General features: G+C 39.2%; 1 protein-coding gene across 8 annotated transcripts in view; it reads left to right on the forward strand.

Annotated features, from left to right (window-relative positions):
- Positions 1–16,956, forward strand: part of LOC111160989 (phosphorylase kinase regulatory subunit alpha 1) — a 139,710-nt gene extending 122,754 nt beyond the window's left edge. For 4 of the 8 annotated variants that reach the window (XM_022524407.1, XM_022524413.1, XM_022524411.1 and 1 more), the window contains 8 exons: positions 3,392–3,493; positions 4,407–4,522; positions 4,660–4,698; positions 6,316–6,366; positions 8,677–8,847; positions 10,978–11,031; positions 12,915–13,115; positions 14,331–16,956. In XM_022524407.1, the coding sequence (XP_022380115.1) occupies positions 3,392–3,493; positions 4,407–4,522; positions 4,660–4,698; positions 6,316–6,366; positions 8,677–8,847; positions 10,978–11,031; positions 12,915–13,115; positions 14,331–14,504 (908 nt within the window). In that variant the 3' untranslated portion in view covers positions 14,505–16,956. The remainder of the gene's footprint in view (positions 1–3,391; positions 3,494–4,406; positions 4,523–4,659; positions 4,699–6,315; positions 6,367–8,676; positions 8,848–10,977; positions 11,032–12,914; positions 13,116–14,330) is intronic. The other 4 variants (XM_022524409.1, XM_022524415.1, XM_022524414.1 and 1 more) reach the window with 3 other exon arrangements.
- Positions 16,957–18,716: the final 1,760 nt, after the last annotated feature.

Raw genomic sequence — 18,716 nt, forward strand, 5'->3', positions numbered from 1 at the left:
CCCTTTCTCCACATCCTCACCAACATATGTTGTTTCCTGACTTGTTAATTTTAGCCATTCTGACTGGTGTGAGGTAGTATCTCATTGTGGGTTTTTTTTTTTTAATTTTATTTTTTATAAACATATAATATATTTTTATCCCCAGGGGTACAGGTCTGTGAATTGCCAGGTTTACACACTTCACAGCACTCATCATAGCACATACCCTCCCCAATGTCCATAATCCCACCCCCCCAACCCCCCTCCCCCCATTAACCCTCAGTTTGTTTTGTGAGATTAAGAGTCAATTATGGTTTGTCTCCCTCCCAATCCCATCTTGTTTCATTTACTCTTCTCCTACCCCCTTAACCCCCCATGTTGCATCTCCTCTCCCTCATATCAGGGAGATCATATGATAGTTGTCTTTCTCCGATTGACTTATTTCGCTAAGCATGATACCCTCTAGTTCCATCCATGTCATCGCAAATGGCAAGATTTCATTTCCTTTGATGGCTGCATAGTATTCCATTGTGTATATATACCACATCTTCTTTATCCATTCGTCTGTTGATGGACATCTAGGTTCTTTCCATAGTTTGGCTATTGTAGACATTGCTGCTATAAACATTCAGGTGCACGTGCCCCTTCGGATCACTACGTTTGTATCTTTAGGGTAAATACCCAGCAGTGCAATTGCTGGGTCATAGGGTAGTTCTATTTTCAACATTTTGAGGAACCTCCATGCTGTTTTCCAGAGTGGTTGCACCAGCTTGCATTCCCACCAACAGTGTAGGAGGGTTCCCCTTTCTCCGCATCCTCGCCAGCATCTGTCATTTCCTGACTTGTTAATTTTAGCCATTCTGACTGGTGTGAGGTGGTATCTCATTGTGGTTTTGATTTGTATTTCCCTGATGCCGAGTGATATGGAGCACTTTTTCATGTGTCTGTTGGCCATCTGGATGTCTTCTTTGCAGAAATGTCTGTTCATGTCCTCTGCCCATTTCTTGATTGGATTATTTGTTCTTTGGGTGTTGAGTTTGCTAAGTTCTTTATAGATTTTGGACACTAGCCCTTTATCCGATATGTCATTTGCAAATATCTTCTCCCATTCTGTCAGTTGTCTTTTGGTTTTGTTAACTGTTTCCTTTGCTGTGCAAAAGCTTTTGATCTTGATAAAATCCCAATAGTTCATTTTTGCCCTTGCTTCCCTTGCCTTTGGCGATGTTCCTAGGAAGATGTTGCTGCGGCTGAGGTCGAAGAGGTTGCTGCCTGTGTTCTCCTCAAGGATTTTGATGGATTCCTTTCTCACATTGAGGTCCTTCATCCATTTTGAGTCTATTTTCGTGTGTGGTGTAAGGAAATGATCCAATTTCATTTTTCTGCATGTGGCTGTCCAATTTTCCCAACTCCATTTGTTGAAGAGGCTGTCTTTTTTCCATTGGATATTCTTTCCTGCTTTGTCGAAGATTAGTTGACCATAGAGTTGAGGGTCTATTTCTGGGCTCTCTATTCTGTTCCATTGATCTGTGTGTCTGTTTTTGTGCCAGTACCATGCTGTCTTGATGATGACAGCTTTGTAATAGAGCTTGAAGTCCGGAATTGTGATGCCACCAACTTTGGCTTTCTTTTTCAATATTGCTTGGGCTATTCGAGGTCTTTTCTGGTTCCATATAAATTTTAGGATTATTTGTTCCATTTCTTTGAAAAAAATGGATGGTACTTTGATAGGAATTGCATTAAATGTGTAGATTGCTTTAGGTAGCATAGACATTTTCACAATATTTATTCTTCCAATCCAGGAGCATGGAATATTTTTCCATTTCTTTGTGTCTTCCTCAATTTCTTTCATGAGTACTTTATAGTTTTCTGTGTATAGATTCTTAGTCTCTTTGGTTAGATTTATTCCTAGGTATCTTATAGTTTTGGGTGCAATTGTAAGTGGGATTGACTCCTTAATTTCTCTTTCTTCTGTCTTGTTGTTGGTGTAGAGAAATGCAACTGATTTCTGTGCATTGATTTTATATCCTGACACTTTACTGAATTCCTGTACAAGTTCTAGCAGTTTTGGAGTGGAGTCTTTTGGGTTTTCCACATATAGTATCATATCATCTGCGAAGAGTGATAGTTTGACTTCTTCTTTGCCAATTTGGATGCCTTTAATTTCCTTTTGTTGTCTGATTGCTGAGGCTAGGACTTCTAGTACTATGTTGAATAGCAGTGGTGATAACGGACATCCCTGCCGTGTTCCCGACCTTAGCGGAAAAGCTTTCAGTTTTTCTCATTGTGGGTTTTTTTTTAAGATTTTATTTATTTAAGAGAGAGAGAGCACAAGGAGGGGGAGGGGGAGAGGTAGAAGCAGACTCCCCACTGAGCAGGGAGCCCAACTCGGGGCTTGATCACAGGACCCTGAGCTCATGACCTGACTGGAAGGCAGACGCTTAACCTACTGAGCCACCCAGGTGCCCCACTCATTGTGGTTTTGATTTGTACTTTCCCAATGCCAGGGGATGTTGAGCATTTTTTCACATGTCTATTGGCCATTTGCCAATAGTATTTCTTCTGTATTTAGACATTTCTCATGTCTAATGGCCATTTGCCATTTCTTCTTTAGAAAAATGTCTCTTCATGTTTTATGCCCATTTCTAGGGTAGATTATTTGTTTTTTGGGAGTTGGGTGTGATAAGTTCTTTACAGATTTTGGATACTAGCGCTTTATCTGATAAGGCATTTGCAAATATGTTCTCCCATTCTGTAGGTTGCCTTTAGTTTTGTTGACTGTTCCCTTTGCTGTGCAAAAGTTTTTATCTTGATGAAGTTCTAGTAGATCATTTTTGCTTCCTTTCCTTGCCTTTGCTGCAAGGGTGGCTCAACATCTGCAAACCAATCAATGTGATACACCACATTAATAAAAGAAAGGACAAGAACTATATGATCCTCTCAATAGATCCAGAAAAAGCATTTGATAAAGTACAGCATGCCTTCTTGTTTAAAACTCTCCACAGTGTAGGAATAGAGGGAACATACCTCAATATCAGAAAAGCCATATGTGGAAAACCCGCAGCAAATATCATCCTCAACAGGGAAAAACAAAGCTTTTTCTCTAAGGTCAGGGACACAACAGGGTTATCCACTCTCACCACTGCTATTCAACATAGTACTAGAAGTCCTAGACTCAGCCATCAGACAACAAAAAGAAATAAAAGGATAAAAGGCATCCAGATTGGCAAAGAAGAAGTTAAGCTTTCATTCTTCACAGATGACATGACATTCTATGTGGAAGCCCAAAAGATTACATCCCAAAATTGCTAGAACTCATACAGGAATTCAGCAAATTGGCAGGATATAAAATCACTGCGCTGAAGTCAGTTGCATTTCTATACACTAACAACGTCCTAACATTTCTTATGACTAGCTGAAGAAGCCACAGACAGCCTCATGAATCTCAGTCCTTCGGCCATGAAGAACCTCCTGCATCACATTCTCAGTGGCAAGGAGTTTGGAGTGGAACGAAGTGGTAAGATTTGAGTAATGGCATTTCCATTTTAGAGTGTTAGTTTTATCCCATTGATTTTAAAATGTTTTTCTTTTATCAGAGGAACCTTTCCCCCAACTAAATAGAAACCCAATATACGAAACAGTTAAAAGCAAAGCTGTCTTCTGGAACAAGATTTGGAAACTACTGTATGTCTCTTTTTCCTCCTTAAAAGATACATCCCCTAAGTAGATTACTACCATGTTTTGTTTTGAACTGCTCTATCTATTCCTTTACATTATCCTAAATGTCCACTTTAGGACAACCAGCAACCCATATCACTTGAAACTTTCTTGTATTCCATTTGGCAATAATTCAATAGCATTTACAGTGCTGTGCCTATGTGTATGAAGCTGTTACAGTGCATCTGATACATCCTTTCACCTTTGAATTCAGACACATCTTGGAGTCGTTCACAAATTAATCCTCCACCTGCACTTGGTGGTTTGTCTGTGGAATTTGGTATCAAGCACCTAAAACAGGGCAAATGAAAAAGTTTATCTCTCATGCTCAACTTCAGGCTTAGGATAAAGAAATATACAATGTCAGATAGATGGATACTAGACCCCAGAGTGGTAAAAAAAAGAAAAAAAGATATAAAGCAGTGCTTCCCAAGCCTTACTGTGCATAAGAATAACCTGGGAAACTTGCTAAAATGCAAACTGCTTCAGTAGGCCTGGAGTGGGACCCAAGATTCAACTAACAAGCTCCTAGGAGATGCTGATGCTGCTGGTCCATGGACCACACTTTGAATAGCAAGGTTATAGTTGGTTGGTTGTTTTTTATTATTATTAACATAAAAGGAGGACACATATCCAAGTCTTTTAAGCGTGGCGGAGAAAATAATTTGAACCTAATTATCCTCTCTTTCTCTTTAATCTGTCATGCTATGTAGTTCGTCCCACTGATTCAAATGTTAGCCCTGCTATCTCTATCCACGAGATTGGTGCTGTTGGGGCAACCAAAACAGAACGAACTGGGATAATGCAGTTAAAAAGTGAGATGAAGCAGGTAAGACATCTTGATATCTCGGGAGATGAGCTAGGATATTGTCATGTTTAAGAACCTTCTTTTGGAATCAGACTTTGTTGGGATGGTGTATTTTGTTTCATATCCTGCATTTAATCAGAGCCATTTTTTTTTTTCAGGTGGAATTTCGTAGACTATCTGTCTCAACTGAGAGTCAGGTGAAACAACTAGGGACCCTTTAACATAATTTAACCTGCCTTTAGGCATGTATAACATGCATGAGTTCATGGCCTTTTTACAAATAAGATAATAAACCACACAGCAGCTTGTTTGATTCTCCATTGTAACATTCATTTTGCAGATCATTTTCTTCTTCTAGACCAAACTATTTTACTAATTTTAGGAGGGAGGTAATTTGTTTCTGATAACAAGAAATTGAAACCCTGAATTCCTCTTGTTTAAATTAACATATAATTTTGGAATGAATTTTCTTTATGAAACTAGTCTCCAATTCCTTACTTTTAAGAACAGGTATTAGAGAGAACACCAGATGAGGTGAGGGCCTTTTAAAAAATCTACTTTCAGACATGTCCCCAAATTAGATTTTTATCATTGTCATGATAGAGGTATATGAAAAGTATGTGGACACATAGAGGAAAAAACATCTAAATCAGTATGGGAGTTGGTGGGAGTCCTCGAACATCATACTGTAGCCTCTTACTTATCTTTCCCTGCACATGAGAATAGGCAAATTATTGTGCTCTAAAAAGAAATACTTAACATAAACTTCCATAGCTTCTTTCAAAACTCTGGGGAATCATGTAATTTCAGAGTCTTTGAGTTGAGAAGGTACTGAGTTGGTCTCCCCCAGTAGCGCTTTTTATGAAAATCTTAAAACTACTCCTCCTGCCTTCCAAATTGATTTATGGTAGCTTGCAGAATTAGCACATCCAGAGGAGGAGAAACAAAATGGAAATTTTATTTGTTTGGGGTTTTGTAGGAGTCAGAACCATTAAGGACAAGAATGAGGCCAATGCTTGAAGTTCAATTTGAAGGAAACTTTTCAGATTTATATTATGCAAGGGCAAGAACTGAATGGAATAAGAAACGGCTTTGTAATAGAAAAGTGGTCACTTCTACAGGTTTTTTTGCAGATAATTTGGATAATCTGAACATTTTCCTATCTGAAAGGTGAAAGAACTATGCTTCATACTGAAGAGTTAAACTGATGTTGTTGTCAAACAATCCTTGTTTTGGCCAAGGGTGATTGGCTAACCATTTTACAGTTGTTTATAGTCATACGGTATTACTTACAAGTTCATTATATATTTAGAACTTGAAGTCCGTGTTCCCAGCTAGATTACTAGGATATTAAGAACTTGACCTATGCAGCTATATCATTTAATTCTTTTTTTACACATCACTACCTATAGGACTTCAAGAGAGCCCAAATCATTAGGACTGTAATTTTGATGATTGAGAGTGCTAAATTTTCATTACTTTCTAATTTCTAATTATTGATTTCTGTCTTTACCTGCCTCTCTGGTATTTCGTATTGTTCTAAGTCCTTTTCTCTACCACTCACCAATGCCCTTTTTTCTGATCATGGAAAAAATATTTTTAAGGGTCGGTTTTTTTTGTTTGTTTGTTTTTTGTTTTTGTTTTACCCTTTACCATGACTTCTAGAGTAAGGCTATTTCATCAGCGTTTTAAATAACATGCTGGCTAGTTACTTGAATTGTCTGTAATTTTATTCTACTAATAACTTTTAAAAACACAAATGTTTGCCTTGCCTCATCCCTTTGAAAATCTTATTTTGTCAATTTTTTTTATAGTCCAATGGTGGTCATCCCTTGGGTATAGATTTGATGTCATCGTCTTTTCTGGTAACTGCTGTTATATTATATACCAATCATAAGTGCTTTGAGTGTGCTGTTATGTAAGTCATGACATATACTGACTGACTGAAAAGATAAACAAATGAATCAAGAACAAAAAAATAAGTATAAATCAACTTCATGTATGGGGATAAAATCTTTCTATTTGTTTTCCCAAAAGGGTAGGGAAGGAGATTCAACTCCAGCCTCTTTTCTATTTCAGAAAGCAAAATTCAATTTAATAAGTATTTGCTAAGTGTCTGTTTATACACTTATTCTTTCAAATACTATAATTAATTACATGCCTACTATCTGCCAGGCACTGTGCTGGGTAGTATCAGCAACCCCTGGGAACTTCTTAAAAATGTAAAACCTTGATCCCTACCCTAGGCCTACTGAATTAGAAAGGCTTGGGTGAGGCCTAGCAATCTGTGTTTTAATAAACTTTCTAGGTGATTCTGATGCACTTTTAAGTCTGAAAACCACTGGATTGGCTATTGTTCTGATTATTAATTTATTTAGTAAATATTAATTGAGTGCCAGTTTTGTGCCAGGCACTGGAAATACAATAGAGAACAAAACATATTTGGTCCTTGCACTCATGAAGGTTACATTTTATGTTTTATTTATTTGACAGTCAGAGATCACAAGTAGGCCTAGAGGCAGGCAGAGAGAGAGGAAGGGAAGCAGGCTCCCCGCTGAGCAGAGAGCCCAACACGGGGCTCAATCCCAGGACCCTGGGATCAGGACCTGAGCCGAAGGCAGAGGCTTTAACCCACTGAGCCACCCAGGTGCCCCATGAAGATTACATTTTAGGAAGACTGATCTCTGATTAAATGTCGTTGGTTTAAATCAATGATTCATAATGTAGTGGACTATGATTTCAGATTTCTTAAACTGAAGAGATTAAGGCAACTCCAACTTTGGTCTTTTTTTTTTTTTTTTTAAGATTGTATTAGCTATCATGGGTCCCTTGAATTTCCATATGAATGTTAGGATAAGCTCACCAATTTCTGCAAAGAACCCAGTTGGGATTATGATGGTTGTGTTCAATCTGTAGATAAATTTCAAGAGTATTGCCATCTTAACAATGTTAAGTCTTCTGACCTATGAACGTGGGATTTCTTTCCACTCTGTAATTTCTTTCAACGTGTCTTAAAGTTTTCAGAGTATACGTTTTATACTTCTTTCGTTAAATTTATTCCTACGTATTTTATTCTTTCAGATGCTATTTTAAATGAGATTGTTTTCTTAATTTCATTTTCAGATTATTGATTGCTACTATTTAGAAATATGGTTGATTTTATACTGATCTTATATTGTACAATTTTACTGAACTCATTTATTAGTTCTAATTGCTTTTTTGTGAATTCCTTCTATATAAGATCATGTCACCTGCAGATGTAGTTTTACTTCTTCCTTTCCATTCTGGATGATGTTTATTCCTTTTCTTGCTTAATATCACTGGCTAGAACCTCTGTTACAATGCTGATCAGAAGTAGCAAGAGTAAAAAACATCTTTTTTTGAGAGAGAGAGAAAGAGAAAACATGGGTGGGGAGGGGGGGGGGGGCAAAGGGAAGAGGAAGAAAGAGAATCATAAGCACCTCCACTCCCAGCACGAAGACTGATGCAGCACTTGATCTCGCAACCCTGAGATCATGACCTGAGCCAAAATCAAAAGGTGGATGCTTAACCAACCAAACCACCCAGGCATCCCTACTTCTTTTTTAATACAAATATTTATAACATAAATTTCTCTTTAAGCACTGTTTTAACATCCCTTAAGTTTTACTATGCTGTGTTTTCATTTATCTCAGAGTATTTTCCAATTTTCCTTGTGATTTCTTTCTTAAACCACCAGTTACTTAGGGGTATATTATCTGATTTCCACATATTTGTAAATTTCCTAAATTTCCTTCTGTTACTGATTTCTAATTTAATTTCACTGTAGTCAGAGGACATGCTTGGTCTGATTTCAATTCTTTTAATTTGATTGAAGCTTGTGTTGAAAGCAGCAGACTAAGGCATAGACCAGCTAGAAGTTTAACAGAGATAACCAAGGATAGAGACAGCTAAGAACCTCCTAGATGATCAATATTTCTATGGCTCCTTTTAAGTATCACTAGATTGCTTTCTTAAAAGATTGTATCTGTTTACATTGTTGCTAGCTACTCGTAAGTCTACTGGCTTCACTGTAACCTCTTTATCTTGGATGTTACACTTAGTATGTGGTTTCTAATTCTACAGTGTGTTTATTATTCTGTCGAGGAACAGAGATGACTTTTTCCTCACATTCTTTCCTCTCCTTTTCTCCCAAGTCACCTGGAACTCCTATGGCTTCAAGTAGTGGGTCTTTTCCTAGTGCATTTGGTCAACAGACATCTAAAGATAATCGTCAAGGTCAGTGGCAACGTCGAAGAAGGCTAGATGGAGCACTGAACAGAGTGCCAGTTGGATTTTATCAAAAAGTATGGAAAGTTTTACAGAAGGTGAGCATAACACATTGTAGACATCTCTTTATTTTCCCCCTTGATATCCGCAGGCCCCTTGGTTGGGATATGACATGACTGTGACATCACCACAATTATATAAATGTCATATGCTCTTATGGACAAAACATAGAAGAAGACCTCATCAGCAAAGTTATTTGGGGTTTTTTTATATTATTTATGATTCAGTCTCTTTCTATTATTGTTGTTATAGTCTTGTTTATAAATTAGATTTCAAAAATCATGGTTTCTCTGCTGTTGGCCATAGTTGAACATTGTCGGACATTGTGATACATTTGCTGCTTATCAAATTTGGCCACAAAGAGCCCACTTTCTTTGTAGCTACTGTAGAGTGGAAATGTTTTTTGTAGCAATGTGCTGACACTATTGTGAAATGACTGTGGTATCTGAGGAGTTAGTGTAAGAATCTATTATATTTTTTTCTTGGATGAAAACTACCAAATAAATCCAAAATCCTAGTGATGTTAATGGCCCAAAGACTCTGTTGGCATGGCCAATTTTTGTTTTTGTTTCAAAGGCTTAGCTTGACAAAGACAGTTAAGGGGACCTCACACCATTATGATTGTGACAACTTTAGAGGGCCAGGAAGTCCACTGTACTCGTTCATGGGTCTCACTTATAGTTTCTTAGGTGCCACTTTCTGCCCCATTACCCTTGACAAGGACCTGAAGAAAATTTCATCCAGGACTTCAAAACCTTTAGTTACATTTCTCCCCTTAGTATACTGATATTCATTCTTCTAAGGACAGAAACAGGTGATCTTTGGGAAAGGTGAAAGTTGATTCTTCAGACTACCAGCTCTGGCAATCTTCTTTTCGAAGAGTACTTAAAACTTGCTTTCCTCTCTCTAACCTCTACAGACAGGTATTTTATCTGTATAGTTATGCCTGCGCTATGGCAATTCTGTTTCACAGACATGTAGTAAGTGCTGTTCTACCCCAGATACATGGAAGGTATGTGTTTTTGTCATCAGGGAGTTTAATCCATAGCTACCTTCTTAAATAGCAGGTATAATACAAAGCTAAGATGTGTTATGATAAAGGTGCAAAACTTTAAGGCCTTGAGACTACAAGAAAAGGAACATTTAAATGACTAGGAAGATTGACTATTTTGTGGCAGAATCAAACCCTGGACTTGGAACCCTCATGTAAGAGGAAAAACAGATGCCCTCTGCTTTGTCATTCCACTCCTTTTAGAGGATGAATGTAACATAATTACTTTGCACATATGCTTGCAGGCTGGTAATTCTCTGTACAAAGACTGTTATTTGGCATATGAAACATGGGATGGAAGTATCTGGTACCAGAGTCAGTAAACCTATGGGATTGGAATCTTTGTGGCTTACTATATACTGTTTTGATTTACGTAACATCTAAAATGGCAAGTCATTAATTCCCATTGCTTTTTAATAAATGAGTTGATGGTGTGAAAGAAGATAAAATGTCATTCATTTATGTAGTATTCTTAAGCATCTGTTGTGCACTAGGTAGAGTCCTAGGTGTTAACAGCGATAGAGCAAAGAACAAAATAGACAACAATCTCTGCCCTTATGGAGCTTGCATTCCCCCAGGGAGAGACAAACAATAAAGAATAAACATAATAAATAAGTAAATTATCTAGAATGTTAAAAGATGACAAGTACTATGGGAAAAAGTACAGCGAGATGAGGGCATCATCAACAGTGCCGATGGGGGATGCTTCACTAGAAAATGCGGTAACTATACATGTCTGCAAGTACAGGTTTTGAGTTTTCTTCAGCCTAAAAATCTTTCTGAAAGCCAATTAGTAATGCGTCTGGGACCTAGCACGAGACCTCTCAGATAGTCTCTGAATCTTTGAGGCTAGTCTATCCCAGAAGGTAGACCTTCTCTATCTTTCTCACTCCTTTAAATAGAGGGTTAACCCTGCATGTCCTGTAGTCCACCCGTGCTTCTTGCCACACAGTAATTACAACCCCTTGGCAAGGGCACTTGGGCTGCAGGGCCTTTCACTGGCCTGGGATTACTCAGCATCTACCCAATGGAGCACACTTAGAAATACTAAGTGTCTCCTTACAGGCCCCAGTTGTCAGTATATCCTTGGTGACAACATGTTTTTGCTGTCTTGCAGTGTCATGGACTCTCTGTGGAAGGTTTTGTGCTTCCTTCTTCAACCACTAGAGAGGTGAGATTTTGTGTCTTTCACATTTATGTGACTGATTGTATAGCTAAAGTATTTCAGGGATCATTTTTCAAAATAATTGTTCTATGACTCCAAATCAGCTAAATGTGGAGTGCATTGGAAAGGAGAGAATGTTTTTTGAAAACAGAATGGGAATTTGAGAGAGTAATTACATATTTTATGAATTATATAAGGACAGCCTCATTTAGTGGTTGACTAAATTAGGCTGGTTTGTGTGAGTGTGGCCGGAGTCAGAGAGGACAGACAAGATAGAGATCTAAGAATGGATGACCTCTCATGTTCCCATCCTTCTCATCCCCATCTTTCTCTACTAGGGTTCCTGTAGACTTTTAGATGATGAACTAGTGGTCCTCAGCTCAAACTGTATGCCACAGCAACCTGAGCGCCCACCTCGAATTTAGCAGATTAAAATTTCCAGGGATGGGGCCTGAGCATCAGTACTTAAAAAAAAAATCCTTAGAATGAGCCTAATATGTAACTATGGTTGGAAACATTGCCATGAACTACACACATATGTTATCAGGTGCCTTTATATTTTCCTTCTGGCCCAATCACATAGAAATGATAAAAATAGCCTTTATACAAAACCAACAAAGGAACTAGAATTAGCAAATTAGGAATAGTAAGATTGGATAGTGGAAATTTCTCAAAAACACTGGCGTTGTTGCAGATAATGGCTGGAGGGGCCAGGGGAGAAAGCTAATGCTATGCTTCAGGGTTTCCCTCTTACCTAGAGGCCTCTTCTCTAATAAAGAACACTGTGTCCTCTATTTGTCCTTTCTCTGCTTTTAAGCAAGATTGAAATATTAGTGTAATTAATAACAATACATACCTGAATGGTACCTTTACGAGTCTTCAAAGTACCTTCACATGCTCTTTACTTTGATCTTCAACACAGGTATATGAGACAGCCCAAAGAAGGGATTGTAATTCCCAATTTATAGAAAAGGAAACAAATTAAGGGAAACAAATTGCTCAAGGCCATAAAACTAGTAACTGACAAAGACAGGACTTGAACCTTGGCCTTTAAAGCCCAAATCTCTGGGCTGCCTGGGTGCCTCAGTCATTGAGCGTCTACCTTAGGCTCAGGTCATGATCTTGGGATCCTGGGATCGAGCCCCACATCGGGCTCCCTGCTCAGCAGGAAGCCTGCTTCTCCCTCTCCCACCCCCCTGCTTGTATTCCCTCTCTCACTGTCTCTCTCTGTGTGTCAAATAAATAAATAAAATCTTTAAAAAAACAAAAATAAAGTCCAAATCTCCAGTGCCACCATATACTCAATACAGTTTTACCCAAACTTATTCCTCAATCCTGTTCACCCTAAAGTAACTTTTTTATTTCTTCCTGCCTGCCCATTTTAATCTAACAGTATATAAATGTTCTACATAATTCTAGTCATCATGTAAATACAACTTTAAGTTCCACTTAGATTTTTCTTTTATGCACAGTCATATTTACTCTCTTAAATGACTCTATAAAAACTCATGAAGTTGCTGTCCCATGATGTGCCATTATTTACACAACCATTCCCGTGTTTAGATTACTTTTGGTTTTACACTTGTGACTAATGCTGCTGTAAACACTCTTGCACATGGGGCTATTTTTTTCCTCTCTTGAGTTATTAACTTAGGATGAAGGCTCTGAAATGGGACTGTGGGTTAGAGGGCACTGACACTTTTATGACTCTTGTTACTCATTGCCATATTGCCTTCCAAAAAGATTGAACCAATTTACTCACTCAGGTACTTTGAAGGAGACTGAGCAGTGCTCTTGGCTACACTGTTTTTACTGCCTTTCAGAATAGGCAATTGATGCCTCCGGGATGATGGGCTCTTAGGAATTGATTCTATTTTTCTCTATCACAGATGACTCCAGGCGAGATTAAATTCTCTGTTCATGTGGAGTCGGTCTTGAATCGTGTACCTCAGCCCGAGTACCGCCAGCTTCTGGTTGAAGCCATCCTTGTCCTCACCATGATGGCAGATATTGAAATTCATAGCATAGGAAGCATCATTGCCGTGGAAAAAATAGTACATATTGCTAATGACTTGTTCCTTCAAGAACAGGTAGGCAAGCGGCAACAACCCTGTTGTTTCCTCACAGGGGAATGTCTGACACTAACCTGACTGCAGAGTGCTTCATGAAGCCAAGGTCACTCTCTTGCACTCTCTTTCTCATAGCTCTCTTCTGGGCCCCCTTTGTAGTGAGTGGCTCTGAGCTCTGATGGCTAAAGAAGTAGGTGGTGGGAGGACCTCTGTCTTTCACCAAGTGTTTTGCTATTGTATTAGATGGTAAAGTTGCCTGGAACTCATGAGGCTTTTATGCTTTTCATCATATTTCATTCTTATCAATTGACTTTCTGTAGCAAGAAGGACTTAGTAAGAGACTGTGGGATAGCATATCCTTTTTTGGACTATTAGGGAAAAGAGAAGGTTTGATTTTTGCCCTGGTTTGGTTTTGTTTTTGCATTCGCTACTTACCTTTAGGACAATATTAAAATGAAACTTTTAATTCTACATTTAAAATTTTTCTCAATAGATCTTCTTCCAGGAAATTAACCCCGTTTAAGAAATGCAAACTTTTTATTGAAAGCTTTCCAAATGTTTCCTAGATGAAGAGTAGGAATACTAAGGTGAAGGCCATGCACTGTTGTCAATAGGAAAATCTCCAAAATGCGTTAATAGGTGTTTCATTCTATTCGGCACTGTGGGGGAATGCAAAAGAAATCAAAATTATTTTTATTTTCCAGGACAGTCCTAATTTTAAATATTCTGGATTGCTTGTAGTCCACATATCCAAAAAAAAAAAAAAAATGTGATCCCTTTTAGGCATAAACTCTAGCTTGGAAAGCTTACAGTCTATTTGAATTATGTTGACTTGGAAAGAAATCAGGATCAAATGCAAGATAAAATAATATGGGTTGAAATCAGTGGTACTAGAAAGATTCAGACCAAAGTCCTTCTGAGGTGATTTGTCGTTATTAATATTTGACACTTAACAGACACAACTCATTTAATTAACTGTTATCTTTAATTTTTAAGAATTCTAAGCAATCAATACAAATAGTGCTATAGGATTGGGGGACCTAGTGAAAATGCATGTACAGAAATTCATATTCAACATATTGTGACGAACTCTGATCCCTTCCCACCTAAACAGCCTAAGACCCAACTAGTTGGCAATGGGGAGGAGGCTCTGAGTTATCCTGATCTGGACTTTAATCAGTAGGATTAGTAATCTTGCCTTTCCCCTGTGTTCTCCCACCCTTAAAAACCAAACAGAAAACCCTCGGTGCAGATGACACCATGTTGGCCAAGGATCCTGCGTCTGGCATCTGTACTCTTCTGTATGACAGTGCACCCAGTGGCAGGTTTGGTACCATGACCTACCTCTCCAAGGCAGCTGCCACCTACGTGCAGGAGTTCCTGCCCCACAGCATCTGCGCCATGCAGTGAGGCCTTTGGGCCCTTGCTGCTGGGAGCCTTTTGACAGCTGGTTCCTGCCTCCATTGATCGTGCATGAGACTGAAGCATGTTGGCCTGATCACTCCTCCCCTGCCCTTTTCCATTCCATCCCACCCAAGAAGAGCGGAAAGTTCCGATAAACTAATTGCTTTAGAAGTGAACCATAGCCTGGGGGAATACACTGCCCCCCCACCTGGCTCTCCGTCCTAGGCTTTAATTCTTTCACAGTTCCTGAGAGTTTGCATGTGTTTTTATTCTCTAGATCTGTTACAGACGTAGTTTTCTAACTACTGTTTGGAGAGCAGGTATCAATAACAATTTACTGCTAAAGTTTGGTTTTTCTCATGTGTAGTTTTATTGTGTGAATGAGTGGGGGGCTGCTTTGGGACATTCTTCCAAGTGGGTAAACCCTGAATTGTTGGATTTTTATACTGCCATAACTTGGAAATACCTATTCTAAGTGCCTTTTTGGGGGAAAAGAGAGTACCGGATCGTTGTTTCCTTCTTTACTCACATGTTGCCTCCCACAGAGTGGTGAACTCCTTTCTGTGTAGAATTATCCTCCCTGTTTTTGTCTTCTCTGTATCTGCATACATAATTGCTACTCTCCCTTTGGGGAAATATCAAAAAATGCAAGTGCAGCATCTATATTTAAGAATTTCTGTATTAATAACCGAAGTCACATCATGTGAAGATTACTGGTACTCAGAGATGTATTTGTAGCAGAAAATGCAGAATAACCTGGGAGCCAGGAGCCCAGTTCCCAAAAGGAAAGAAGAAGAGAAGATGCCTGTGTGGCATCTTACACCAGGGCAGTAGAGAAGGAATCAGAAGTAGGTTATTGCCCTGAAGAGAGCCTTGTGCTCCAACCTTTGTCTATGAAGAGTGGGCCGACACACAGCATGCACAGCAATTGAAGTCTCTGTCTTTGGCACACTGGAACCCAGCGGTCCAGTCTACAGCTGCCTTATCAAGCAGTCCTTCCTTGGTGGTCCTTACCTGTGTCTCTGTCTCACTCGCCTACTCACTTTCTCCAGCATCCAGCCCTAGACCCGCCAGCAACTCCCTGCCTTCCCATCTGTTCTGAAATTCCTCACTTGCATTTTCACTCACTGATTCTAGTTAGTGTTCGTAGCTATGCGTATTTTGGTGTCTGTGGGCTTCTATCTGTTTCTTGTAAATGCCTATATTTGGGTGCATGTCTAAGCATACATGGCAATTTTTCTAAATGTAAGTAGTTTCGATGTGTCTGTATTATATCTCTCTGTATCTACACTGGGCAGACTATGTAAATATGTGTTTGTTACGTGGATGGGTGGTGACCATGGCCTCCAGGCTTACGTACCCAGGGTAATGGAGGGATCCTTAAGTCATTTTCCCTAGTCCCATATTAAAGTAGCCTTGTTTGAAGAATGCTTCTCCTAACTTTCCGCCTTAGTTCAGGCTGCTGTAACAAAAGACAGTAGACTGGGTAGCTTAGACCACAACCACTCATTTTTCCAAGTCTCTGGAGGCTGAGGGGTCCAAGGTGGAGACACCAGCAGATTCAGCACCTGGCGAGGACCATCTTCCTGGATTGCAAATGGCCACCTTCCTGCAGTCTTCACATGGCAGAGAAAGGGGTGGGCAGGGCAGGTACTCTCATCTCTTCTGCTTCTCAATAAGGGCACTAATTTTGTCATGGGAACTCCTCCCTCATGACTTCATCTAATCCTGATTACCTTCGAAAAGCCCCCACCTCTAAGTACCATCACACTGGGGATAAGACTTCAAGGTATGAATATCAGAGGGAGATACATACTCAGTCCATAGCACTCTCCTTCCCCTTATTTGTGTATAAAAACTCTACTTAAATTCCCTGTTTGCACTCAAGTAACTGCCTACTTCAATCCTTTCCTTTCTCTCAGAGTTTTCAGATTTTTCTCCAAGAATGGGGAGGGGGACATGGAGCTCTTTAAACAATTCTTACTGAACCAGTGACAATCTTTTGAGTACATGAATAAGTGAGCATAGGAAATAGGGTGAGAGAACAGATAGTGGAAATGAGAGAGGATGGCTGACCTCTTTAGTAGGTCTCTTAGAGCAAATGGAAATACACAGTACGTAGCTCTCGGATCACGTGATTTTCTGATCGCTGATAAAGAGAATTTACAACCTGTTCTGAAACTGTTGGTCTTTTCACTGGCTGCAAGCGTGCACAAACCACAGGAAGTACGTCTGGAGTGGCACCAGGTGAAAACCGCCCCTCTCTCCCCTGCAAGGCTAAGTTGCCTGAACTAACCCTGATGGCTGCCGTCCCCTGGGGTTTACTAAGTTGTCCATCACTACGCTCTCCATACAGTGCTACTTCACACTGAAAGCAACTTTTTGGAAAACTCTATTTGTGTTTTCTTCATTTTAAGCATGTGGTACTAAAAGACACCTTGGACCTTTTTTTAAAAAGCTCTTATGTTTTGAAAATAGAATTAAAAATTGGAATGTCCAATTAAATCACATCTGATGCCAGTGTGCCAAACTTTATGTGTGTTTTTGTGATTGGAGTTTCTTTGGTGGCTCTCTTTTACATACTCTGTTTAATTGTACAGTACAGTCAAAACTCACTAATTGGGTCAAAGTGGAATAATATTAACACAGAAATCCTATATTATATGTTATATAACATGTTAGGTAATATATGTAAAGAAATGCACTTTTATCTTTCAAACACATACCCACTCAAAACTAGGCTCACTAAATTAAAATGGGCTTAGTGACATCTTTAGGGGACCTGTTCTTTTTTTTTCCAAGTTTTTATTTAAATTGGTTACCTTACAGTGCTGTATTGGTTTCAGGAGTAGATTCTAGTGATTCATCACTACATATAACACCCAGAGCTCATCATAATGATAGGGGACCTGTTCTGATGAATGAATAAGACTGATTTTTACTCAGAATTACAACTGTGTGCAAATGGTGCTTCTGTACCACTGGAGGGTACTTAAAGATAATTTGGTCTCCTAAGTATTATAAATACTTGGCAGAATCTTCTTTATACTACCTATTAACCTTTGTGTAACAAGTGAGGGTTTATTCAGTAAGAATGAACCAGTCTCCAGTCCCATCCTGGTTAATTAGGTTTTACTACACTGTGGGAATTTTGTGCAACTGGTGGGGCAAAAGTTGTTCTTAGCCACAGCTCACAAAAACCTCAACTGTCCCCCATTGCACTTCCCAATTAGTGTAGGTACCTAGTACCTAGTACCTACACTAATGCAGTGGAGATAAATACAGTGTTGTCCACATTTAGTCTTCATTTCCTATTAAACCTGAGTGACCTTAGGGCTTGGTTTGCCCAGGACAGTCTCCATTTATGCCTGTTGTCCTGGCATAATTATTAATAGCACTCTTTGTCACTCTCAAAAGTGACCCAGTTTGGATGATATGGTTGCCCTATATTTAGCAGAAGTCTGATTTCTTTTAAGGCTAGGCCTCAAAGCCAAGGACCTATTCTCAAACCACAAGCAATACTCTTACAGTAGTAGTGTGGGGTAAGGAAACAGTGTGGGGAGACTTTCCTCCAAATTAGGGAATACTTGGCATAATATCTCTTGGATGATAACCAATATTTGAGTGCTTACCAAATGCCAGACATTGTTATAAGGCAGCTGGTATGAACCACCTTATTCTATCTTCACAATTACCGTGTGAGATTAGAGAATATTGTCATCCCCATCTTACAGAGGAGGGAACTGAGGTGCTGAGAACTTAAGCAAACTGTTCAAGATCAAACAGCTCATAAGTGGTACAGCTGGGATTTGAGCCCAAGCAGTCTGACTCTAGAGTTCACATTCTCAACAATGAAACTCTCCAAGGAAAAGACATTAAAACAAGGGTCAGTCTGTTAAGTACAGTTGAGGCATCGGTGGGCAGATTGTATGGACAGAAATGAACAAAGAAGGTAGCCAGAGGAGTAGTGCCTTTGTAATGTGTTTTCTTCGCCTTCTGCCTATTTCTGCCAGCAAGTGAAAACAGGAGAGATCACTAAAAGAAGTGGCACAGCCCAACCTGACCTTGCTGGTTCAAAAACTAGCTTTAGCAATAATGGTTGAAGAGAGTTAGTCAAGGAATTTACCCAGGGTCACCACAGCAGTAAACTTTGGAGCCAAAATTCAACCTCATTCCTTTGAACTTAAAGTCTTCCAACTGCAAATCCAGTGTTTTGAG

The sequence above is a fragment of the Enhydra lutris genome, unplaced genomic scaffold (genome assembly GCF_002288905.1).
Source record: "Enhydra lutris kenyoni isolate GAN:26980312 unplaced genomic scaffold, ASM228890v2 scaffoldscaffold81, whole genome shotgun sequence".
Lineage (NCBI taxonomy): Eukaryota > Metazoa > Chordata > Mammalia > Carnivora > Mustelidae > Enhydra > Enhydra lutris.